The sequence below is a fragment of the Brachionichthys hirsutus genome, chromosome 23 (genome assembly GCF_040956055.1).
Source record: "Brachionichthys hirsutus isolate HB-005 chromosome 23, CSIRO-AGI_Bhir_v1, whole genome shotgun sequence".
Lineage (NCBI taxonomy): Eukaryota > Metazoa > Chordata > Actinopteri > Lophiiformes > Brachionichthyidae > Brachionichthys > Brachionichthys hirsutus.
The window spans coordinates 863,423-889,887 of record NC_090919.1 but is presented as its reverse complement, the minus strand read 5'-3'; the positions used below and the strand labels follow the sequence as shown (position 1 = coordinate 889,887).

At 46.1% G+C, this 26,465-nt stretch overlaps 1 protein-coding gene across 1 annotated transcript in view; it reads left to right on the top strand.

Moving 5' to 3' along the window:
* LOC137911310 (receptor-type tyrosine-protein phosphatase delta-like) overlaps nt 1-24,666 on the top strand; it is a 57,865-nt gene extending 33,199 nt beyond the window's left edge. Inside the window, exons 13-37 of the mRNA XM_068755663.1 lie at nt 742-1,047; nt 1,813-2,006; nt 2,254-2,280; nt 2,418-2,535; nt 2,901-3,488; nt 3,877-3,977; nt 4,071-4,327; nt 4,863-4,956; nt 6,400-6,609; nt 7,368-7,528; nt 8,341-8,352; nt 8,704-8,816; nt 10,442-10,483; nt 10,975-11,072; nt 12,503-12,626; nt 15,320-15,495; nt 16,630-16,749; nt 16,828-16,982; nt 20,593-20,878; nt 21,711-21,889; nt 22,064-22,190; nt 22,438-22,563; nt 23,287-23,441; nt 23,529-23,664; nt 23,978-24,666. Coding sequence (XP_068611764.1) covers nt 742-1,047; nt 1,813-2,006; nt 2,254-2,280; nt 2,418-2,535; nt 2,901-3,488; nt 3,877-3,977; nt 4,071-4,327; nt 4,863-4,956; nt 6,400-6,609; nt 7,368-7,528; nt 8,341-8,352; nt 8,704-8,816; nt 10,442-10,483; nt 10,975-11,072; nt 12,503-12,626; nt 15,320-15,495; nt 16,630-16,749; nt 16,828-16,982; nt 20,593-20,878; nt 21,711-21,889; nt 22,064-22,190; nt 22,438-22,563; nt 23,287-23,441; nt 23,529-23,664; nt 23,978-24,046 — 3,974 coding nt within the window. The 3' untranslated portion in view covers nt 24,047-24,666. The remainder of the gene's footprint in view (nt 1-741; nt 1,048-1,812; nt 2,007-2,253; nt 2,281-2,417; nt 2,536-2,900; nt 3,489-3,876; nt 3,978-4,070; nt 4,328-4,862; nt 4,957-6,399; nt 6,610-7,367; nt 7,529-8,340; nt 8,353-8,703; nt 8,817-10,441; nt 10,484-10,974; nt 11,073-12,502; nt 12,627-15,319; nt 15,496-16,629; nt 16,750-16,827; nt 16,983-20,592; nt 20,879-21,710; nt 21,890-22,063; nt 22,191-22,437; nt 22,564-23,286; nt 23,442-23,528; nt 23,665-23,977) is intronic.
* Nucleotides 24,667-26,465: the final 1,799 nt, after the last annotated feature.

Here is a 26,465-nt window from a genome sequence, read left to right as displayed (position 1 = left end):
AAATCAAACTGAACAGAGAGTTGCTGCATTTGCAAATCGAACATGACTCTGAGGTCTGCGAAAGAAAAGGTGGAGAACGCCTCAGTAGTTTAATCTCTGCCTGGACGGGGGGGGGTTATATTCTATAGGATGAAGCTCAATGAAAAGTGCATGCAAATGTGGTCGGATGTAATAAACCAGTCATGTCTCTCTGGGAAGTTCTCTGTTGTACAATCAGGCCTTTACCACAAACCAACAGGCTTCGGAAAGGTTGGTGACAAAGACGACGTTCTTCTCTTTTAAACCAGCATCAACCTTTATGTTTTTGGATTGATGGTAACTGCTTGACAAATTTGTATCATTTTGGTGAAATATTTTAGGACTTTAATATGAAAGGGTTCTGAGGAATAATTTATTGATTGAATTATATATTTTTGTATGAAGTTCTTTTTTGGGGGAGGGGGGCTAAAGGTAGGTTACGCCTTCCATTCATCTTTAGTGTGTTTCGCTTTGCGTTAATGCTTTTTGTGAATTTCCGTATTGTGTTTTTTTTTTTCCACATTTCCACCAGTCTTGTGATTTTTGCTCATTTTGTCTCATTTTATTTTCTCCTTTTTTGCTTTGTTTGGTCAAACCCACCATCATCATCATCATCATCATCATGAACCCGATCCAAACAAAAAACAAAACGAAAACTGAATAAAATCCAACACAATGACCAAACAAAAACAAAACCTGCACAAAACCCGACCGGCCAACCAGAACCCTCGGGTCCTCCTCAGGAAGTCAAGTGCTGGAGCTCCGGCTCCACCAACATCCTGGTAAGTTGGCAGCCACCCCCGATGGAACTACAAAATGGGATCATAACGCAATACGCCATCCAGTACGCCGCAACCGAAGGACAGGACTTTGCCACCTCCCAAATCTCCAAAATACCTCCGGAAACTTCCCAGTATCTTTTGGAAAACTTGGAAAAATGGACAGAGTACCGTGTGACGGTCACTGCTCACACGGACGTTGGAGCAGGACCGGAAAGCCCACCGCAGCTCATCCGCACGGAGGAGGATGGTATGTGTTCGCTACAAAAACAAAGCAACAGCTGCAAATGCAGAACCTCTTAACCCACCCTGTCAAGTACTAACAGCTTTATCTACGACCCCCTTCTTACCTGCCCCCACCCACCTGCTTCTCAAAGGACTGGCCACCCGTTCAGACCCATTTTGGACTTTTTTTATTTTTATTTTTTTATATCCCTACGCTGCTCAATTTCAACACATGGTATGGCGTTTTCAAAAGGCGGGCCTCCGACTTCCAGTCCCAACTGTTGTTTTTGCAATATTTTGTGCAGCATTTTTTTTCTGGACAGTGGGACTAACAAAAGGTGGAAGAATGTTTTTTTTTTTTTTTTCGAAGGCCATTTATTTTTTATTTTTGGATCATGTGATAGAATCATTTTTCCCCCCCTTGTTCCATTGCCAAAATTCTTGTAACGCTTCAAGCAATAGAAACACTTGAAGCGCCACTTTGGCTCCATTTTTTTTATATTTTGAGAAATTTTATTCCATGTTTAAAATAAATAAATAAGTAAAAATACACATTTTTTTATGTTTCAAGATTAGATCAGATGTCAGATCTCTTTTTGATGTTTTTTTTTTTTAACCCTTACCATTGTTGAAATATTGATCTCATGCAGTGCTTGTTGCAGTTTGCTGCTTTTTTTTTTTTTTTCCTGCAGCATTTTCCACTACAGATTTTGGGCAACATCTTAAAAACAAGTGAAGAGCTTCTCTATAATTTTGATCTTTTTTCTTCTATCCCATGGTGTCCCTCCAGTTCCTAGTGGGCCACCTCGTAAAGTTGAGGTGGAGGCTGTCAACTCCTCATCAATTAAAGTGATCTGGCGCTCACCGATGCCCACCAAGCAGCACGGTCAGATCCGAGGGTACCAGGTGCACTTTGTCAGGATGGTTAATGGGGAGCCCACAGGACAGCCAGTCATCAAGGACATCCTGATTGATGATGCCCAGGTACTTCACCCTCACACACAGAACACTGCCTTCCCGCTCTCACCTTTACATAGTCTCTGCTATTTCCACTCTAAAACAACTTAATCCCGCAAATGCAATTCTAGCGGGTGCTTAAGTTAATTATTTTTAATCAAGAAACAAATTCCATTTGTGTTTGCACACATATATTGCTTCGTGTTACATGGGCCTTATTTGCTGTTTCTTTTCTCCTCCCCCACCCCCCCCCCCACTCTGATATCACAATCAGTGGGAATACGATGATTCAACTGAACATGTGAGTAGCTCAGCTTCCACTCTGACCTCGTTTCCCCCGGCGGTTATCCTTTGCACATCACCTGTAAGCCTGAAACATTCCTACGACCACGAAGGAGGTATTTTGGTGAATCATTTCTTCACTTTGCATCTTCCCAGGAAATGATCATCGCAGAGCTGCAGGCTGAGACCACATACTCGGTCACCGTGGCGGCCTACACGACGAAGGGCGACGGTGCACGCAGCAAGCCCAAACTGATCACCACCACTGGCGCAGGTACCACGATCACCGGAGCCAAGAAATCTGTGGTTATCTACATAGAAATATATTTCTGATATGAAACCGCAGCCCGTAAGGTACAGAAAAAAACTGTAAATACAGCAGGCAAATTGTCTTTCATCAAGCATGTAAAGCGTAAATGCAGCTAATTGCCGTCTAATTGAATGCGATAACTCCAGCGGTGTGGCACAGCAACGCTCGAGGCACTTTGAAGAACGACACCCACGTCTTGCTCTTCCAGTCGCCTCTTTTCTCTGCGGCCTAAGAATGTAGTTTCACACGCCGGTAGAGCCTTAATGGATGCCTACTCAGAATGTGATTAAAAGGAAGCCATCGGATAACCCGTAACTTTCTCGTCTTAGCTCCCGATAAGCCTCGGCTAATGGTCAGCACGACCAACATGGGCACCGCTCTCCTCCAGTGGCACCCCCCGGCGTCAACCCACGGCCCCCTGCAAGGCTACCGCCTCCGCTTTGGCCGCAAAGACGTGGATCCTCTAACCGTCATTGAATTCCCGGAGCGGGAGAACCATTACACGACCAAAGAGATCCACAAGGGAGCCTCGTACACGTTCCGCCTCTCGGCGCGTAACAAGGTGGGCTTTGGTGAAGAGACGGTGAAAGAAGTCACCACCAACGAGGACGTGCCGAGCGGCTACCCTCAGAGCATCGCAGCAGAGGGCGCCACCACCTCCACCATTCAGGTCAGCTGGCTGCCCGTTTTGTTGGCAGAGCGAAATGGTCAAATCGTGAAATACGCGCTGCAGTACAAGGACATCAACAGCCCGCGCAGTCCGTCAGAACTCTTCATCACGGCGCCGGAATCCACCGTCTCCCTGGATGGCCTTAAGGCAGATACAACTTTTGATATTAAAATGTGCGCCTTCACCAGCAAAGGCTCTGGTCCCTATAGCCCAAGTGTCCAATTCAGGACACAGCCTTTGGATCAAGGTAGGACCAGACCCGGAACTCTTTAAGCCTTGTCCCCTTTAAACTCAACCACAACAACAACAACTTACTCTCTGAGTCTCACACGGCAGGAAGTGTGGCACCAACCAGAGGACTTTGGTATCCACATATGCTCTTAACCCCATCTTTAAAAAAACAACAAAAAATAACACATTCAAGTATGTGTGTCTCTTTGTGTCTTGTCAAGCAAGCAAAGGTCAGTCATTAATGTAAAAGCTGGCGTAGGTAAAGGTAAGACGCAGGGCAGGGTTTCAGTGTAGCACCGGTTTCAGCCTGGCTTGGAAGCAGACGTTTCCAGGTAAGACCTCGAGTCTAGCGCGACAGAGAAAGAGGTTTTGTGTCTAAATCACGTGCTCCCCCTTTCTTTTAGCAGTGTTTGCAAAGAATTTCCATGTGAAAGCTGCCATGAAGACTTCCGTGCTGCTGACCTGGGAAATCCCAGACACCTACAACCCGGCTCAGCCTTTCACCGTGAGCACGCCCCTCCATGCGCCGAGCCAACAGTTAGCACGCACAGCCCAGGCCTCAGCGTCTCCGTGAAATGCCAAATGTGTTGTCCTGCAGATCCTCTACGATAACGGGCAGAGTGTGGAGGTGGACGGGAAGCTAACGCAGAAGCTAATCACGGGGCTTCAACCCGAGACGCAGTACTCCTTCCTCCTGACCAATCGGGGCAACAGCGCAGGAGGTCTGCAGCATCGCGTCTCCACGATGACGGCGCCGGACGTGCTTCGCAACAAACCCTACCTGATTGGAAAGACCAACTCGGACGGTATGGTCACCGTGGAGCTGCCGGCGGTGCAGACATCCGAGAGAGTGAGGTGAGTCTGGAATCATCAAGGCCCAAATCTTTGATTCTCTGCTCACAGAATAACGGAGGAACATCTTTGATGAAATCCACCTTAAAATAAAAACTCATTGCAGCCCAGTAAAGTTCCTCAAAGCCACTCGACAAAGCCCAGGTTGTCACAAAGCCAAGCAGCTGAATCCCGGCTTTGTTGTTGTTGTTGTTGTGGTTTTTTGTATTCTGCTGGATGAGCCTGGCCGTCTGGATCCTTTGCCAGAGCTTAAACTAATTACATTCACATCAGCCTGCGTCACCGTCTAGCGCTAGCGCGAACGGAGCTCAACCAAGGAGCCCAGAACGCTCTCTGAGACCGCTATGAAGGCCTGCATCTCTTCTGCATTCAGAGGTTTCTTAATTAGCCCTTGGTGGAGGGGGCTCATATTCCGAACCTCACTGAACAAGCTTGAATTACAGAGAAAGCATTGAGGGGCAGGATCCTAATCGAGGGACGAATGCAAGCAGAGCAGCGCATCACTTTGCATCATAATTGCACTTTTTATCCTTTCCAGGGGGTATTACGTGGTGGTGGTCCCGCTGACGAAGCAGCGCACGGGCAAGTTCTTTAAACCCTGGGACAACCCCGACGAGATGAATTTGGAGGAGGTATGAACGTCCGGTTACCAGCAAAGACAAGTTAAACTTGTTATTTCTCTGTCATTCCAGTTTTTTCTTTTTTATTATCTTCCTAAGAAGTCTGGGGCACTCGCCGCACATCTTTCCCGAAAGCTGTATAAAACGAGTGGCGGTAGTTAAGAGGGCGGGAGTTACGGGAGACGAGTCTTGTTGCTTGATGACGCGAGCTGCAGAGCGCCTCTCACATGGAAATGAGATGATGAAGTGGGCATCGAGAGCACCGCAAGCTCAACCAAACACACTCGCCTCCTCTTTGTGTCTGCGGTAATTACCTGAAGAGCTGCATCAGTTCTCATTCCGGGGAAAGGCAGACTCCTGCATCTGCACTAAACACTCGACAACTTATATTTAGCCGGTTGAGATTCCGGAGCGCCGGTGCAATGCAGGCGTGATTAAGCAAAAGTTTTCTCGCGATAGATTGTAAACTTTAAACTTCAGCCGTTCCCCCTTTGGATGCAAGGTCGCAGCGAATCAAACGCACCCAGAGCCACCTTTAGCGTCCTCTCCATCCTAGAGGTGGAGTTGTTGTTTTTTGTGACCCTTTTTTTTGGAAAACTAGAAATTTCAAACATCCATTCCTCTCGTAGAAAAAAAGCACAACACACGTCAAGGAACCTGGAAGAAAACACGCCATTTGTCATCTGGCGAGCGCTTTTCAGATCACGCCCTCGGGCTGTATCGCTGGCCTTGACCAGTTGCCCAAAAGTCGCCTCTCTCTGTCAATATTGGCGCTCGCACCTTTTCACGAGTTTTCCCAAGGGGAGCTAGATTTAGCCGCGGTGACAGCGGAGATGATTGAAGACGTTATCGGTCGGCACCAACAGCCCCGCAGCCAAAACAGAACACACACAAGGACGCACACACCCCGACGTGAATGACAGCGACACACACACACAGCCGTTCACGCACACGAGTCAGAGATATGAAGTGAGACGCCCGAACAAGGCAGGGCTGATTAGCATGATTGTGATCCTCGCTTTGTGCAGGTCGGTCCGGTACGAAGGGCGAACACGGCGTATGAACATTGTTGTTGTTTTAGGGGGAAAAAGGCGTTACTTCCTGTTTTAACATAAATTACCATAATTGGAATTAAAAATGATTTGGTGCATTATTCCCTTCAGAGAAGACTTGGAAGAACCCAATTTAGAGCCATTTAGAAGTGGCAGTAAATTTAATTCATATAGCAAAAATCATTGGAGACTCTATAATTGCAAACTATTGATCGACTGTTCTACATGCTGGAAGTCTGGACAGTCTTTGAATTTTAGTCTTTGATGTCTTCTATCGTGTTCTCACTCCTGCAATCAGCGTTTTCAGCTCGGCAATCAGAAAATAAAAAAAGAGCGAGCGCGATAGACCGATTTGTGTTTCCACGCGTCTAATCAGCCGTCTGTTCTCGCTCCCTCCCTGTAGCTGCTGAGGGAGATAAACCGAACCAGCAGAGGTCTTCGGATCCAGAGGCAGGCGGAGCCAAACACCTACATCGCCGCCTACTTCAAATACCTTCCCAAAGAGTTCACGCTGGGAGACGGCAAGAGCTACGGCGACTTTGAAAACAGGCAACTGCAGAATGGCCAGGAGTACATCGTCTTTGTGCTCGCCGTTCTGGACATATCTGAAAACGTGAGGCTGCTTCTATCCACGCGTTTCTTGCATTGTTAAAGACATCAGAGGGGGGGTCCGCTCCTCTGCTAGGCGACCTCGGGGTCTTTGCGCTCAAAGTGGTACATGCTAATAGATAAGGAGGGTTAAACCCACCACCTCCTGGTGGAGGGTCGGAGTTGGTCTCTATTGGAAAAATAAAACCCTTAAAAGCTGCAGCCAGCCAGAGAAGCTGACCCCTGCCGCTCCGGGGAGAGAAACCCCTTAAGAACTTAGCCGATGGTGAGAATAGCGTGATAACGGCGCCCCACTTTAATTGCATCCTCTTTGCAGTCCTCCTTATCTCGCCGGCTGCTGCCGGTGTGTGTGTTCATGTGTCTGCCCGGAATGGAAGTCCAGGAAGCCTCTTGATTAGGCAGGTGGAGGCGTGATGATGGATTTGATGAGCCGCGGGGTCTATAGTTCTGCCCCGCACTCGCTCGCCGCTGACCCAGAGCTCAGGTGGAGGATGGAGAGCTCTAAGCAGATATTCTCCTCCCACAAGAACACTTTTATAAATCTTTTCTCATAACGTGGAATGGTTCAATCAACGCGGCCCTAAAGGCGGAGCTATTGAAGATCATTTTTGATTGGGTCAAACTGGAGCTTGAATTGTTGTGCGTGACCTTTTTTTGTTAGTTTGATTAAGAGGCTGAAACTTTAATTCAAAATTACAAGATTATATTTTCAATAATATCCGGGATACGACTGATCAATCGTTTGCTACCCCCCCGGCTCAGATCATGTACGCCACGAGCCCCTACTCCGACTCGGTCGTGTCAGCCGGCAGCGACCCCCAGCCGATCATCGACGAAGAGGAAGGTCTTATCTGGGTGGTGGGACCTGTGCTCGCTGTCGTCTTCATCATTTGCATCGTCATCGCCATCCTCCTCTACAAGAGGTGAGGAACTTCCAGGGTAATTGATATTAAGGAAACTCCCCACTCCATAAACATCGTTGCTTTATTCGTGTGCCTTTAGAATTCATGTAGAGAATTTAGAGCGCTGAAGAGCCTTAATCCTGAGGCGCAGCGAGCCTCAGACTGTCCGTGACCCCCCACCCCCCCCCACTCGCAGCACTACACACACATATTCTCAGATGAGTTATTCAGACATTGCTATCAAAGCTAAAATCAAATGGCAAACACACACAGTCCCTGGCCAATCACCCGGCCACATTCACAACAAGCTACTGCACAAGCGGGAGCAGCTCGAGTTGCGACCCGAGACGCGGCATGCACGGATCCACGCTCCGACGTCTGTCCTCTGCTTGTCTCTTTTCACTTTGGATGTAAATTTGTGGCGTTCGCTCAATCAAATGTCCTCGGCCGGATCTCGCAGCAGTCATCACAAAGTAATTTTTGGAAGGTGAGATTAGTAAGTGACGAGTCAGCGCAGACTGTCATCAGAATACTGAACACAAGAGACTCGTCCATAAGAGGGGTACGCGTCCGGAAACACCAGAGACACAGCACACAGACCGTGGGAAACTGTACGTTATGAAACAAAGATCCCCAAGGTGGCATAATTGAGCGTAATCACCGACGTGACGCATCACTAATCGTGCACATAATTCCAAATTGAGATCTGATCGTTTTTTTTGTCAAGCAGCGAGTCGTGCGCTTATTCTGCCGGAAGTTTTCTGTAACAATCAAGCCGAAGTTGCTCTCGTCTAATGTGTCGATATTTCTTTTCTTGCCGACCAATGGAGCAGCAAACCCGACAGGTAAGAGTCAGAAAGCATTTGCTCTGCAAATTCAAACCTGCATTCAGGAGGCAGACACAGGAAGATGCTCTTGAACACGATGCGATCGAGTCCTGCAGCCTTGTAGTAAACGATGCCTTTGTTCTGCCCCCTTTAAAGCAACAGGAGCAGCTCCACGTTAAATGATAGGGCATTAGTGCCAGCCTTAAGTACGGCTTCAACGTGACAGCATTGTTGTAGCTGGCACTGCAGCATTTAGCCCGCCCCCTGTAGCCTTATGTACTGCAGCATCGTTACCCCGCTACCACTATAATCACAAGGCGAGCTGTGAAGTTGTGCAAAAAGAATCACAAGTTGCCTTTTGTTCCGCAGAAAAAGGGCCGAGTCTGAAGCTCGAAAAGGCAGCCTCCCGAACAACAAGGAAATGCCGCTGCATCACCCCACCGACCCAGTGGAGCTTCGCCGGCTCAACTTCCAAACGCCTGGTGAGTATTCCAGACGTCATCTTTTTTTTTTTTTTTTGCTTCTGTTCTGTCGTTTGCTCGTTTGCGAGCACAGCCAAGGACGAAGCCTGAACTCCGTCAAGTCCTAAAAAGTCTATCACCTCTACATCTAGATTGGCGTGAATCGAGAGAGTGGACAGGTGCTTAAAGCAATGCATGGGGGGGTGGGGGGGGGGTCAAAACTGACACTTTCCTCCCCGGAGGCTCTTCTCAGTGGAAAATGAAGAGGCAGAAATGCAAGCCTGACAGTTTCTTGGCAGCTGTCTCCTCCAGATCATCAAGACGTGTCGTACTTATTCATAGGGAAGTCCTGCTGAACGGTAGCGCTGCTAGGACGCTGCGAAACGCCTCGCCCGGGAAGGCGAGAGGAAACACCGGCCGCGGCCTGGATCAGGAGTCCGTATTCTATGCAATATGCAGACTCAACCTCCGGTGCTTTTCCCTGTGGCCGTTTCTCGGGGGGGGCGATAAGATGGGCGTCACAGTCCATTTATCGCCTGGAAAGGAGATATGCATCCTTTTTGCCCCCCGTCCCGACCGAGGGAGACACATTTAGCTGTCGTTTGAGTTCCTCCACTGCCCACGGCTTTCAGGCAGGTGTTCAGAAACCGACGATGAAGTTGGACTTCAAGCCAGATTTCTCAGGTCAGCCAGCATGAAAGAAAAATAAATTATCCCTCCGGGGTCATTTTTGGAAGGAAAATAAATAAATAAAGATTCTGCATATTTATGAATGCTCTTCAACGATGTTCGGACTATTACCGGCTGTTTCATCCTGGAGGGGGGGGTACTTTTCCCTTTTGACATTCACACTGATGTCATCCATCCTCATACCCTTTCACTCGCCTCTTCAAGCCATAATTTACACCCCCCCCCCCCCCCCCCCAACCAGTCTTTGTCGTCTCTCGCTCAGAAAAAGGATGCTTGCCGTGTGACCACTTTCAAGTGCCAAATCGCTTCCACATTAGCCCACCTCCCTCCGCTACTCGCCACCTCTTTAAGGACCTTCTTAAGGATGCTCGATGTTGGAGCAACACCATGTTGGAAATGGCACTTTCATTGCCCCCCCCCCCGTGGTGGAAATGGATTTTGAGAGCAGGGCTGCAATAGAAACACCCTTTGCCATCTTTCAGAGACGTGAGAGTGGGTGGGAAAATGAGGCTCAACTCCCATTAGCTAATGCCCTACTTGTGGCAGCAACCGAAATGAAACATCATGCGAACGCTGGAAAGAGACGGAACGCTAGAGCGAGGCTCTCGCCTGGTGGGACGGCAGCACCTGGGTTTGTTTGATGGAGGTTTTCGGACACGGCGGATTCAGAACTCCGTCAGAGTTCTTCACCCTCATCCCACAGCAGCAGTGAACTTAAGGCCGCACGCTCAGTAAGTTAGGGTCCCGCGTTTCTGGTTTCTCCTTTCGCTTTCCTCTCCACACGCCGTGGGTAGGCACCGGCGGCACAGCTATGTCGCTGTTGAGCACCCCCCCCCCCCCCCCCCAACACACATAATTCATCAAGTTTCAAATCCTACATTTTCTGAAAAGAAAATATTCAACACACTGCAATAACATTTGCAGGATATTTAACTGCGCCGCCATTTCCTCCGCAGGTTCAGGCGTATCCCGTAACCCTAGTAACCTCCATTTATCAAGTTAGTCGGTCTCGATTACGCTTTTTTTTTTGCTTCATTTCGGTTATTTTCCTTTTTATGCTCAGTCTTGTTCTCTCATTTCCATCTAATCCACCTGGTGTTGACGCTTTGCCATCGCGGGGTGGGGGGGGCGGAGCCTGAAAACACGTCATCGCTCTAAGCAGACGTTTTGTTGTTGTCCGTTTCTTTTTGGATGTGTGTGTCTGTGTTCTAGCGTCATGCTAACGACCCACAGCAGACTCCCTTGTGAATAACACTCTTCTCTCTCGTTAGGGAGCGTCCCAGTGGCGACTTCTCATTGGCTTCCGTCTCCACAGTCTCTCTATTAGCATGGCCGATGCTTTGAGTGAACAGACCAGCCTAACAAGATCCACTCTTCCATTCCCCGTTAAACACACATGCTGCTTGTCTAATTATCCACCGTCAGCCTTTGCTTAGGCGATTCCTTACTTCCCGTCAGACCGGCGACTTAACTACCGTTTGATTGACAGGTATGGCGAGCCACCCACCAATCCCAATCTTGGACCTGGCAGATCATCAAGAGCGCTTAAAAGCCAACGATAACCTCAAGTTTTCACAGGAATACGAGGTAAGTGAGGCAAAAGCCACGATTCTTGATGCAGATTCAATTGAAGATACTTTATTATCATTATGCGAACATAATAAAATAAAGTTTTCAGACCAAGACACCGAAATAAAAAAAATATTTTAGTGCCACCAAGACTGTCGACGTGGTGTAAATATTTCCTTCCCATCATCTGTGCGTTGTCGAATGTATCCTTTCGGTGGAACCCCCCCCCCCCCCCCCACATCAGCACACGGTGTTTTCAGGGGCATCGTGCGAGATGGGACGCGTCACCCTTTCCTCTACCCATTTCTCTCCACGGGCAGCGCAACGACTACAAAATCTACGAGGTCACCACGTGGGCGGCCGCCAAGCTGCCCAATCATTATTGCAGCTTAAGTACATTGAAATCCAATTTCATATTGTTTACTCGAGGAGTGGAAAGCAATTTCGTGCGAACAATGAAATGAAGATTTTTATTATGAGCATTACAGCATATTTTGATAAAGTATGAGGCTTAGCCTTAACGTATTTCCTTCCATGGCCCTACTGCCATTCTAAAGTTCCAACAATTAAATGAACAATTAACATTCTTTTTGCGTGTTTATTGCTCCAATGCTTTACTCTACAGAAGAATCCTATTCAGATGCATTGAGATTAGCAGTCTGTCCAACTGGGACATGAAAGCATTCTGGATTTACTAAAGAAAAAGCAGAAGTAAAAAGCGGATTTTCTCTGTAGCGTGAAATGAAACAATATCTTTCATGTCTGAATGTTCCCTTTGTGATATTAGATTTTATGGTTCATTTATCGGTGATGAGGGACCATCATCAGTCTCTGAGAGCGAGGCTGGATGGGAAAGTCTGGTCAGCTATAGTCTCCGGTGTGGTATTCCGGATTGTGCCGCAAAGTCTTAAAATTAAAACAAGGGAAGCCGACGGAACGACAGTTTTTCCTTTGTGTCTAATTTGGAAGTTTTCTTTTTGTGAATCTGATTGTGTGTATTTCACACCAAGGACAAGATATGGTTTGATCACTAAAATAACCTAATTATGGGAACACTGTATCCCAGTAAAAGAACCCATTCCACATTGAAGACTGCGGCTGCGGCTGGAAAAAATAGAGGGCGATCATACAAAATTAATCTTCTTTCTGAAGTGAAATTTCCCAATAAATAATTAGAGTGAAAGTTTCCAAGTTGCTTCATTCATGCTTATTCAAACAAGGCCTTGCTAACTATCTCGTGTTTTTACGCACGCTATGCGGCCGATTTAAACGTCAGTAAACTGCCATCGATCAGATTTTCATTTCGGCACTAGGCCAGCTTCCTGGTATTGATCTTGCACAAACACTGGACGGGCAATCGCCCCACAGTCGAGTTTGTTATTAGCATTGAGCTGCTATTAAATGTTCATCAAGCGCTAAATAATCTACCGTTTTCTTCCACTTCACAGTCCATCGATCCCGGCCAGCAATTCACATGGGAGCACTCCAACCTGGAGGTCAACAAGCCAAAGAACAGATACGCCAACGTGATTGCCTACGACCATTCCAGAGTCCTGCTCTCAGCGATTGATGGTATGCCGCCCACGACGTCTTCCCTCACACCTGCTGCCTCAATTCCCCAAACCACACCGGGCATTCCTCTCCGTTAGCCCTCAGGAGCACAACCACACTGTACTTCTAAAACACATCCCTCTGCTAGCATGTCAGAATACGTATTTCCCTTCACGCCTCAGGTGCTTGCAAAGAAAGGCGGCTTTATAAAAAGTCAATTTTCCTTTAGAATACTGTGATGTAAGACCTGCAAGAAAGTTTTACCGGCATGTATTTCTCCGACTTGATGCCAGGTGGTTCCTTTACGGGTAATGCCTGCACGGCCGTTTACACCTTTCAGCCAGAGATTGTGAGAACACTGAAATATGGAGCTTAGCTTAATAACTTGCTCGGGTTATGTGTTTTTCCATTTGTCACTTGGTTGAACCTGACAAAACTCAAAGCAGCAAAACAAAATAAAGATAGCGAGGCAGCTCGGATCGCATTGGCTGGAGTGACAAGGCGTTACTAATAGCCCTACCTGGTTGACAATTCCTTAAGATCTGGCAGACCCAATTCCAGAAGTTTCCAGTTTCACTGGAGCCCATCACGGAACCAGACTTGAAGTCCAATCAGGATTTTTGGTGCTTCCCTGCTCTGTACAACACATTACGTAATGATTAAAGTTAAGTGCTTAACTTTAATTATCTCTTAATTGACCAACCCCACCGAGTTCAAAGGACAACAAACAAGGAAATAAATGGCTAGCGTGACAAGAAGGCCTTGTTGGGGTTTCTTTGAAGCAACACCTCATTTGAATATCGATGGCGCTCCATTAGCCGGGCGTTAAACACATCTCTGCTACCGCATTGGACTCTGTACTACAGTGAGCCAGGGAGGGACGCTCTCCTTTCCTTTTAAAGCCTCCACAAAGCCTGTTTGGCAAGCAGAGATTCCATTGTTTATTCTGATTGAGCTATTTGAATAAAGGGATTTGGGATTTGACATCAGAATTCAAAGACAGCTGCAGCACTTTCAGAATTTACTGACATGGGGACGGATCAGCAGAATCTGCGGAAGACAGCCGCTCCGAAGCGCCGGCACATCTGTGAACTTTGATCCCTGCATCACTTTGAAAGAATGATGAGTCACATCTTGCAAAATTGCCAAGGATAAAACTGTTATCTAAAATTAATACAAGTAACATTGTCTCCCCCTTCCTTCACCAAAAATCTGCTGTTTCGATTACAACACATGATCCCTGCAAAACTCAACTCTGAAGGCTTTTATTTGGGGGGACACAAAAGTGAAAGATCACCGTATTTATATTCTCCTGTTCTATATTTAGTGTCGGAGTTGTCACAAATCCATTCTCCTTCACTCAAAAGAGTTGCGCTTGAGTCAACGGCCTCCTGGTGGACAGACAGGCCATCTTATCAGAACGTTTCATTCAAATCCAATACGACAACTTTCTAAATCTGTGTTGCAGACGAAAGGAAACCCAAGTGTCATCTGCATAAAAGCACACCATGAAGTCTTTACATGCTGGTTCCGACGCTGTGGAACTTGTTAAACTAAACTATTGAACTAAATTCTTATGAAATTAAAGCCAACAACAAGAATCACACACAACCAGGTTAACGGGTTCTTTTGTCTCCCTTCAGAGGTTTCAGAAAGGAAATACGACATAGGCTAGAATCCAGGATTTTTAGTCATGCTTTTTTCACGATGTGCAGGTTGTTGTTGGTTTTTTTTATATCAGGTTTATTCTCAAATAATCCATCATTGAGATCCCTTTCCTCATCCAAATCCTGCTCTGAGCAATGTTTATTTCTCAATAAGGACATCGGAGAAATTATTAGAATTTACACAAATCCTGAGTGACAGACCGCATAAAGGCGGAACTATTTACAAATGTGCATTAAATGACGGCGCCTTGTTCTCATTAAACCACAGTAACGTGTTTCTTTTCCTTTTTTTTTTAAGTAATATGAAAACACATTTAACTTAATTGCATTTATCCCATGTCCATCACAGAAATGTAGAGCCGCCTGCCTGCGCCAACAGCAAAATAAATAAAAAACTAAATGTTTTGCAAGCCCATTTTCCTTCCTTTTTTAATGTGGAACAAGTTACCTGAGTGTAGAAACGACTTGGGAGGGAGCGGGTGGATGGAGGGTTGGAGTGTGTGGCTTCTCGGCTACGTGGCGTCCATGCAGATGAGACTTATCTTGGTCGACCATGTGTGCTCGAAGCCCCTAAACTGCCAGTCCTGAAGCATTGACTAGCTGTCAGCGCTGTCTCTGTGCCTGGATTGGGAACGGCTGCTGTGCCTTTCATTTAATACAAGGGAAGGGAAGGAGGAAGGAGGAGGGGCGGAAATTGTTTTGCTTTTTTTTTTTGTTGTTAATGTGTTTTTCTCCATGTGTGGTGATAGACTTCTGCAGACCAGGGCTTTATCTGTTTGTCAGTGGCAGATATGGAAGAGGGACATAAAAATTGCAGATCTAAATGTGCCGCTTGGGACTGGAACGCCGGCTCCAAATGTGCCTGTCTTGTGTTATTTTTTTTCCCATTTAACACTTGGAGAAAACAAAGAGTACAGCCTCATGCTGTGTTCCCTGATGTCGGGAAGAACTCACTCGATGTTGACAAACAATTGAGAAAATAAAGACTTACAAAGTATCTAAGATAGTGACATTTATTGTCCCATCATCCCAACTTGTCTCTTTTAGGCGTCCCTGGAAGCGACTACATCAATGCCAACTACATTGACGGCTACAGGAAGCAAAATGCCTACATCGCCACCCAAGGATCTCTGCCAGAGACATTCGGCGAATTCTGGAGGATGGTTTGGGAGCAGAGGAGCGGCATTATTGTCATGATGACTAAGCTGGAGGAGAGGTCCAGGGTAAGAGATTTTTTTACTAGATTGTCCGATCATGTCTGGATGTAGCATCGCTCCAATCCTTCACGTCGCTGCAAGCAATCGGTTACAAGCCGATAAAACACTCACAGCAGTGAAGAGAAAGCTCACCACTTGTTTACGCGTGACACGGTAAAAAGGCACTTTCTGCCTCGCTCTCGCACATCTTCCGGTGTTTGACTGAGCACATGAAAGTGCTAGCGCCGACTCCAGAAGCCCCTGACCTTCACACTTATTTGCCTTCTCTAAGAGAGCCACATCGTGTTCAGCACAGGTGCTGACTCCATCGGGAACGCAGTCTTCCCTCTATCTGTCCAATGGGCAACGCAAATAAACTCCTGTGGTGGCTGTTCGTGACGTTTCACTGAAAGATGCTTTTTGACAGAGACTTTTCTGGGCTTTGGAATGTTGGCTTCCCATGAGGCATCCCAGACCCAAAAGCGTACATCACATTTTTGTTGCACATTCCACTAAAACTCAGTTCTTACAGAAGGAAGGGGAAAATATCAATTGGATCATCGGATCAGTGGTAACGGTAAATTGTCGGTTGTTAATTGGAAAACAAAGCTGTTTGCTGTGGATAGCAATAAATCTGAGCTGCTAATGTAGCTGGAAACTGTAATTAGCTTTGTAAGGATCGCGCATGTCAGAACAATTAATATATCTGTTGGTTCTGTGCCAGCATCTCGGGTCATGCACCAAACCCAGACAGTAAAAAATGAGGCCAACCTAAATATTTTATTCTAGTGTTATTCGATTGTCCCGGTAATCGTCACCTTACGACCACAATCGGTTCAGAGGGTTTTGCCGCAAGTCGAATTGATCGTAAATCGCCCCGTGTTAAATCTCTAAGTCTATTACGGTGAGTCATGATAAATGAGAAGTAGAAAAACGATGTCCTCTTGGTAGACATCGTGGGTGAGATCGCAGAAACTGTGGTGCACCCGATTCGCTCACGTGCTTTCCGGTATCTCGTAAAAACACGTCGTAAACAGACAAAAACAACACAACGGACCAGCGCGGCCGTAAAGTTGAATTGTAGCAAGTCGCATAGGTCGTAAGTCGACGACTAGCTGTAACATCACATATTCTCTAAGGTCAAACTTCCTTCCTTTGCAGGTGAAGTGCGACCAGTACTGGCCTACAAGAGGGACGGAGACCTACGGCCTCATCCAGTTGACGCTCCTCGACACAGTAGAGCTGGCGACATACTGCGTCAGGACATTTGCACTTTTTAAAGTAAGGAGCATTGAGATGTTTCTCCCTGCAGCTGTCAAGCGTTTGAGGTCACTAACCTTTCTCCGTCTTCGTCTTCAGAACGGCTCCAGCGAGAAAAGGGAGGTGAGGCAGTTCCAGTTTACGGCCTGGCCGGACCACGGGGTGCCGGAGCACCCGACTCCGTTCCTGGCCTTCCTGAGGCGGGTGAAGGCTTGCAATCCGCCGGACGCGGGGCCCATGGTGGTACACTGCAGGTAGGAGAAACAACATGGGACGGAGACTTATTTGGTTTTTCTGTAATGAATATATGAATACATATTCCCAAGTGCAAGACATTTATGGTCTCTTATGGTTTTATGTGTGATTTGTGGGGGGGGGGGGTTTTGTGAATAAAATGAATAAATATCTCAAGCTGGAAAAACAAGGACAAAACCGGCCACTGGAAGCCCCAACTAAATGCAATTTATTTGTGAAATTGCTTTCGTCATAGCATGCAAATAAACCTGGACATGCAGATACATGTAGATCTGTGGCATTCCTTGCTTCACCACTAATGTTCCAAGCCACAAACTGCCTTGGATAATCCCTCGGTTTATTCCAAGTGAAACAACTCATTTTCGAACCAGCTTCGCTTCCCAAGAGAAAATGGCCGAGGATATGAGAGACTTCTGGCCGACTTCTCTCAAAACTCTCGTCAGAGGCTCCGAACAGAGAAAGGAATCGACTGAAGGGAGGAAAAAAGGTTGTAAAAATAAAGAGACAGCGATAGTTAGTGTAATAGAGAGAAACTTGTGTCAGAAAATGACACATAAAAAAAGGGACTGGGGATTACTGAAGAATCAGAATCACCACATGCTGCAGTTAATTAGAGCGAGTCGCTGAATCATTTTAAATTGAAAATCCTGGCTTTTTACAATGAAGCAGAATGAAGGAATTAATGTCACTCCGTAGATGGGGGGGGGTTTAATTCCTCTGGCTCTCTATCAGATGCAGCGCTCCAAATCCTCTAAGAGGCGTTCACTCACTTCATGTTCGACCATCGTTTTAAATCCGAGCCATCTTTTAAATTTACATACTTCAGATATCCTGTAGATTCACTGAAGCCGTTTTAACACACACACACACACACACATACACACACACAAAAGGCCTAGATAAAAGCCAAAGAAAGAAGAAGAAACAAACATTTTTGGTGCCTATAATTAACAGCTTTGCACGGTCTCTAGAGCGGCTCATTAATTAGCTGGCACATCAAAAATGTTAGCTTACCATGTGCCCACAATAGAGACCGTAAAGACATAAAAACAGACAATCAATGGCGGTGGCTGTGTATAAGGTTCAAAGTAGAGCGCCAAATTAAAATAAACAGCACACTCCTTCTCTGAAAATCACTAATTAGAAACATGCATCACGAATATTATCTCCAGACCACCGTCAGCCGTCGGTTTAACCGGCCAGAGAATGTGTTGCCGTTACTCGGACACGACAAGTGATTTCATACTCAAAGAACCGCACCTCCGTCAGCAAATGACTTGCAAAACAAATGAAGTTGCATACAAGTCACAGGCGACCAGTTTCCATAATTTTGATGCACAAGCCTTGAATCCAATGACGTTTGCAAGGCATTTATTTAGAGTTCAAAATTAAAATTGACTGAATTTGAGATTTTGTATTTCATTTACTTTTGATTTTAATGCTGGCCTTGTCCTAATGTGCAGGAATTATTTCACCATCAACCGAGTTAAACTTGGGAATGAAATCCAATTACCTTCTAGGTTTCACTTGCCCATTTTGAAGTTTTACATACATGCAGAGGATGAATTATGGACTCCATTAACAGCGATGCAATGCTCATTGACTGAGTTCAAGTCTATGCGTTCGATTGGCAGCGCAGGGAAACGGTGACGCGTTCGCCGACGGCGAGAGGTCTGGTAACAATACATATGTAATTGCTTCCAATACCGTTCACGTTTTATCTTCCCGGGACTCATTGTAGCTACACTTTGTCCTCCCAGCCGCTATTCCCTGAACCTCTGGAAAGCATATTAGTCCGACTCTTACTTTTGTCTGCAGCAGCTGGTCTCAACTAGCTGAAAAAGGCACTGTCAGGTCATTAGTGTAGTCAGTCCGCCAGCTCTCCCCCCCAACTGTCAAATGTTCCAAAGGCTTGATGCGTCACTTCACCCCGCCACACACGGAACGTCAGTTGTCAGTACGGGAATATTGTTTCCAGGTCTTACATTTAAAGAAAACTTTGCTTTAATTTAAGTTGCCACAGATCAAAAAAGAAAAACCTAACGTGGCAACAGACAACTTTGTGATAACTGGCATCATCTCTCCCCACAAGCCGACCTTCCGTCCTCAAATCCCCCCCCCCAGTTTCTCATCTTCCCCCGTCCTCATCTCTCTAGCAGCTCAACGCTGTCACTCTGTCACTTACTCTCGAGCAGGTCATCACTCTCCCGCATTCAGGCCTGCACTGTAAAACGCTTTCAGATTGGAAACAGCTGGGGCAATGGGAGAATTCTCCTCTAGTTCCTGCGTCCCTCACCGAAAGGCTGCTCTCAGACCTGGGAGGGATTCATTCTTCAAAATGTCCAAGTGGCACCTTCGCATTTCTTTTGCAGCCCCGGTTGTCCTTTTGACTCAACGGCACATTTTGAAAACCGCCCGAGAGCAGCAGAAATAAAAAAGTTTAGTCTCATTCAGCCGAAGTCAGCCATTTTTAAAGTGATCATCTGATAATTTGTTAGAGACAAAGACTCCCATGCGGGTCTTTATTCCAATTTCAGCACAGTTTCAATGCAGCATGGAACATTAAGCAGACTTGGACCCCCAGGACTAACTTTACTCCCTCTTGAGTTTTCCTTCTCAACCCTTTCCCCGTGTTCCTCAGAGCAAAACGAAAAACAAATGCTCCCATCAGAAGGAGGAGGCACACGAGCGTGGCTCACACCTCGTAGGCATGTCAGCTTAATGGATTGAATAACCTATTTGCTTTGTAGTGCCAAGTGCAAGAACTCGTCTTGTCAGTGCCGTGCAAGAGGTGGGCGGAGAGCTAATGCGTAAGATTTAGCACCAACCCGTCAACCTAGGGTAAATAAATTGTTGTTAGGAACCATATTCTGGGCTGAGACCTGCGCTACTGAACATGCAATGTTCACATGGGAGCATTTTCAGACCGTCGCCACTCTAAAATAGGGGTCCACATCTATATCTAACAGTAGATGGCAATACAAGTGTCGTCGTGTCCCCCCCCCCCCCCCCCCCCGTCTTTGTCAGTGCTTTCTTCACTTGTACATTTTGAAACTAAGGTCTAAATGTGTGAATCTTATGGAAGAGACCCACTTTTCAGTGCCTTTGCTTGAAGCTCCTGCGACGCTCAGGTGTGCTAATCCAACGGTGTCAAGTCAGGTTCGCTTCTCAGAAGTCGCCCGGTACATTAACAAAGCCATCGAAATCACACTTTTAAAACGGCGCCCACGTACCCACACTTGCAAGATAATGCGTTGAAGCCGGTGGTGCAGGGATAAAGGTTAAGCATCGCTATCGCGTAAGCGATTAGTCCTGATGGGTTGGGGAGGACAGGTGGGGTCCAGAGGGGGAGAGTCGAGATTGCAAAGTCCACTGAAGGTTGAGACAGCCTCGCCCTCTTCTCCATGCAGTGACACTTCACGTTTAATTACACTCCAAGTCAAATGGATCTGTCCTACAGTTGCACACTTGGCACAAAGAACTAGAAAGGTAGTTTGTCAACCCCTTGCACAGGTTCCCAGACACCTCTGCTTCCACCAGACTGAGATGAACTACAGTCAGAGTTGAGGAAACATCCAATGACATCCTTTTCGTTTTGTTTTACTGCAGCGCTGGGGTTGGACGCACAGGTTGCTTCATTGTGATTGATGCCATGCTGGAACGAATCAAGCACGAGAAGACCGTGGACATTTACGGGCACGTCACGCTAATGCGTGCCCAACGCAACTACATGGTGCAGACAGAGGACCAGTACATCTTCATCCACGACGCTCTCCAGGAGGCCGTAAACTGCGGCACCACCGAAGTGCCCGCTAGAAACCTGTACGCCTACATCCAGAAACTGACGCAGATAGAGGGGGGAGAGAATGTTACCGGAATGGAACTCGAGTTCAAGGTAATCTGTGTTAACCGGTCGTTTAGTTTTGGTTTGTCTACAACGTTGCTTGGGTTGCACAGTTCACCTGACTAACCAACTACTTGCCATATGCACAAACAATTAACAGTCGTCCCATCGGCACACTGTGTTATGAGTCATATGCAGACCCCAGTGTCATCAATTTGGCATTTTCTGTACAGTTATTTTCCAACTCCCATTAGGCTCACTAGACAGCATGGGGCCTGTGGTTTCCTCTCCATTTCAATTAGTTGACTCGCTTCTGTAACCCAACATGGGGCAAATGTATCCTTTTCTGTCGTCGTCGTCCCCCCCCCCCTTCCCAAAGTTCCTTTTCCTTTAGCAACAGGGCTCTCGGTTTATACAAGAACCCCAAACACAGGTTTACCCCACCACAGTAGTCGCCAGTGGGCCTAGGCCAATAGTCATTTACAATGAGAGGCTCAACCGCTAGTCAGCCCAGAGTAGTCTGCGGCGTTGCTAGGAGCGTGGTATTGCCTTCCTTGTCGCGCACTTATTTTCTTGCTTCATGATGGATGCTGATTCCACTAAGAGATGATAAACAGGTTGGATTACAGTACACTTCTGTCCACGCCAAGCTTGTTTCAGTATCCATTTCATCACAGCATGTTGGGTTTTCCCCCCCGCAAAAGGCAAGCTGCGATCAAAATCACTTTGCTACCCTTCGCACACACTGAGATTACGTGAAATCGTATATAACCGCATCACAAAGGTGCCGAAATAGTGCACATTTCATCAACCACCGTTTCAGACTTGTATTTCAGAAGACAGCTTTTCACATTTACCGCTTTCTCTTTCTTCCTCAACGTAGCGTTTAGCTAACACTAAAGCCCATACGTCACGATTCATCAGTGCCAATCTCCCCTGCAACAAGTTCAAGAACCGCCTTGTTAACATCATGCCATACGAGTCCACGCGAGTGTCTCTACAGCCCATTCGAGGAGTCGAAGGCTCCGATTACATCAATGCCAGTTTCATTGATGGCTACAGGTAAGTCAGATGACCAGTAGGTCAATTCCGGGCACCTAGAAAATTGATTTTGGACATTATATACAGGCAGTTGCGCCAACCTAACTTCTGCGTCATCAAACCATTCACGGAAATGCTTCTGGTGTATCTCAAGGTCGTCACACCTTTCCTTATCATGTGATTGCGTTTCCACAGGCAACAAAAGGCGTATATCGCCACGCAGGGACCGCTGGCTGAGACCACAGAGGACTTCTGGAGGATGCTGTGGGAGCACAACTCGACTATCGTGGTTATGCTCACCAAGCTTAGAGAAATGGGCAGGGTATGCACATTTTTTTTCTCGTCTTATTAGCCTCCGTGTTCTGGCAATGGATCACAAATGCATGCAATACACAACAGTTTAAATATGAAATATCACAGCACAGATTCAGCCGTGAGAATAAAAGGTTTCCAGCAGCAGATACGGTATGAATGGAATGACAGAATTCTTGGAATGAACACAATGAGCCGACTGTATAGAGACAATGCTGCGGCTCATTGTGGGATTCTATTTCGCTCTCTCCCTACAGGAAAAATGCCACCAGTACTGGCCAGCAGAGAGGTCGGCCAGATACCAGTACTTTGTGGTTGATCCCATGGCTGAGTATAACATGCCCCAGTATATCCTGAGAGAGTTCAAAGTGACTGATGCCAGGGTAAGCAGACGGCGTCTCAGAGGACTGGGTTTGACGTGCCGGGAATAGAGCGATTTGTGGCCTAAGCTCAGGTTACGGACCAGATTCCCAAAGGTTTAGGCGTAAACTAATATCTCCCAATGCTTATTATGTTAAAACACCTGCATATTTCTATTACCAAGAAAGACTTGAATGAGTGTCGAAGGTGTCAGATGCTGAATATTTAACACCGCTTGAATCTTTGGCATTATATCAAGTGTTTGTTTACACTCATCTATAGCCTTGAGTGTAACACGAGCATAAATAGATATATATTTTGTCAGAATTATGACAAATGTCAGTGTGTATAAACAAGCGTGGCGCTGGCAGCACTGAGTCGCCATAGTTTTTAATTCCATCAAAGGCTTTTGCAGATAAACAGTGCAGGCGTCCCGCTTTGTAGTGTGTATTCGCCTGTCGTAGACGGGATTGCGCTCCTTATCGACGGGATGCAATATCGCTTTCAGAACGCACGCCCTCAAACTGGTAGAACATCAAAGGAATTAGCATCTTTAGCATTAAACAGGTGAAACGGCAGGAATCTTGAAAACTTTCTCTGATGCTTTAGACTTAACTTTCCCTTTCAAGCGTCCCGTCTCAAACCCTGAAACCCAAAAAGAGGTGGATTTTGACGATAGAGACGGTTGAGGTGTGAACTGCCAGCTGTGGGGGAAAAAAAACCCTCTCGACTTCATGTCTTCCCAGGATGGACAGTCGCGGACAGTGAGGCAGTTTCAGTTCACAGACTGGCCTGAACAAGGAGTGCCAAAGTCGGGGGAGGGATTCATCGATTTCATCGGGCAAGTGCATAAAACGAAAGAGCAGTTCGGCCAAGACGGGCCGATCTCGGTCCACTGTAGGTGAGTCAAACCGACCAAGACGAAGCCAACAGCCAAGATTTTGGATTCCGTCCATCTGGCTGACCTCTTTGCCTCCTTCTCGCACAGCGCGGGCGTCGGTAGATCCGGAGTCTTCATCACCCTCAGCATCGTCTTGGAACGAATGAGATACGAGGGTGTAGTAGACATCTTTCAGACAGTGAAAATGTTACGGACACAGAGGCCGGCCATGGTGCAGACAGAGGTGAGGTGTTTGTGTTTCCGATTGACAGAGAGCATGCTCTTGAGCTTCTGTGCAGGACGGTGACGTAGCAGCACATCCCAGTAGGGTTCCTGCTCGGTGTAAATGTCTCCTTTAATTCCACTTTTCTTTCACTATTTCTGTCAACTTGAAAATGCACCGTATTGTTTGTTAAAAAAAAAAAGAAAGTCCTTTCGTTTTGTGATCAATCCAATCAATGGACGGCCCACTTTCTAGGCAATTTAATGAAACACCGGCAGGAGTATCTTATCCTCAGTGGGAGGTTAAGTTCTTTTTTCTTCTTCTTTGATTTTAGGATCAATACCAGTTCTGCTACAGAGCTGGTTTGGAGTACCTGGGAAGCTTTGATCACTATGCAACGTAAAAGACCCAGTATTGGAAAGAAAAAGCAGAGGGCCCCTTGGAAAGGAAACCCAGCGAGCCTCTCTTCTGAGCCATAAATTCCTGCTTGAGAAAGTACTCCTTAACTCCTTGCTAACAACTCATTAAGTGTTGGATGTGTGACATAACTTGTCAAAAAATGAAAAAGATGATTCCTGGAGGACCAAGTATTTCCCCAACCCCAATAAAAAAAACTTGCCTTCATTCAGGGCGAGGGAATCCTGACTGTTGAAGCATCGAACGGAATTACCTTTTCTTTTTTTTGTGCTTCAAGGATTCATTTTGGGGGGGCCCCCATAAAAACTGAACGAACCCAACACAAAAAAAAGTTAAATGAACAATAATGACATCATCAGAAATGCATCAGTGACTATGAATCATTACGAGAGGCAACGGAGACACACGGAATCGCGAGGGGGGGGGGGAAAACTCGATGCACATTGTAAAGAAAAAATAAATAAATTTCACAATCAAGTACGTCGACAACCCATCACGAAAGAAGGCAGCGCTCGGTCCACAGCGGCGGGACCGACTCAGAGTAATAACGAAAAGCCCTTTCCTTTCACAATGTTTGTCATCTAAATTTCGGGAGAAGGTAAATTTCACAATGATCTATGAAATAAATGAGAATTATTGATTTAGTTTTCTATTCTGAAGCTGATGTGGGGGTTTTTTTTTTACACAAATGTATCGCTTCGAGTGAAGCGCTATCTTATTTACGTAAAATGTTCAATTGTTTTTTTTCGAGCTGTAGAACTGTTTTGCAGAGAGTCTCTTTGCATTTTCGTGTCTTTTTTTTCTATTTCGATTCGATTCCCCTCGTTTCATTGCACAGCGTTCACGCTGACGGAATGCAGGTTTCTCATTTCTTTTTATTTGTCCATGGTCACATACAACTGAATTACTTTCATGAGATCAACCGGGGCTTTGTGGAATCAACAGGGATGAGCAAAGTATGAAGTTGCTGCTACAGAGTTTTAGTTTGTTCATATGAGAAGGGTGAGGAGAGAGAAATTGGGATAAGATAATTATAGATACGATAAATTGTCAATATATGTAAAATCTGTATTAAAATATAAATATATCTATATATAAAACATTCTGAATATATTGATAAGGTACATAATATATAATTCAAAAAGTATATGATACATGGATTGTCTATGAAAGCTTCCAAATGGAGAGTCTTGTGCTCTGGGGGGAATGAAATGAGATGTTTCACTGGAATGCACATCAGTAGGAGAACGTGGTGTTCTGATTCAGTGCATCTTTTCTTGTGCAATAAATACACGTGTTTGTAGGTAGGGTTTCACGTGGGTGCGTCATTCGCTCCCGCCGCAGAGGTGGCGGCGTGGGAGTGGGGAATGCCGGGTGCCAGTCGGAGCATCGCCGGGGCATTTTCCAAGCTATCACACAGTCTGTAATTCGAGGCAGGAGGTGTCGCCGTTCCACAAAATAGGGCAAAGGTACAAAGACGTCACTTTCTTGTTGTTCAATTGTGATGGATTTTTTTTTGTTTTAATCCTTTTTGCATTTAGAGTGCCTTATATTTATGCCTGTTTTTTTATATAACGTTTCATTTAACATACTGATGTATATCCTTCTTGAGTAACCAAGGCATTTAGTGTAATGTAACTGTATAGTTCATTTTCCGTTAGTGTTCATTTTGTCACATGATGAGATTATATATGCAAATAAGAACACGTCATAGCTCGTGGTTTTCATTTTCAGTGGCCTTATAGTGGCTGAATGGGTTAGATTTCTGCACTCCAGTCAGGACTGAAACGGGACGATGGCCCAACGTAACAATTAATCATCCTTTTAACAGATCGTCACGACGGAAACGTCTCCCAGCAGTTAATTTTCTTTTTAAACAAAATTTGGGTCAAAATAAAGAACTCCTGAAGCACAGGTCGTCACTGATGGGTTTCTCGTTCATCCGTCCTCAGTGCGTCGCGCTGCTTTTCACAGACTGGACTCTCGTGGGGTGACGTTTCGGTCTGGATGCTGGGCAGCATCTTTCACCCCGACCCTCTGACGGCTCGGCGGATGTGCATTCCAGGTGCTTTCTTTTCCCTTGATAACTCCAGCAGCTGTTTCCTTTTGTGTCGACTGCATACCTTTTGTTTTGTCCTCATTTTTCCGGATATAAAAAGTGCTATTATTTAACCTCATGGTGGCTAATCTTACATTATGTTCAAGTCTCTGAACAGTCTTATTTTCGTTGATTTCCCCATATGCATGGTGAAACATGGCAGAACGGCCACAGCCGGCCCCAGTAGGAAGATTTGCACTCTCTCTATCTTTGTACTATGCACTGCCCTATTGATTCTAAACCCAATAATATATTACTTGAACCCATCTATAAGAAAATCTCCTTAAACGTTCACTTTGTGTGTATG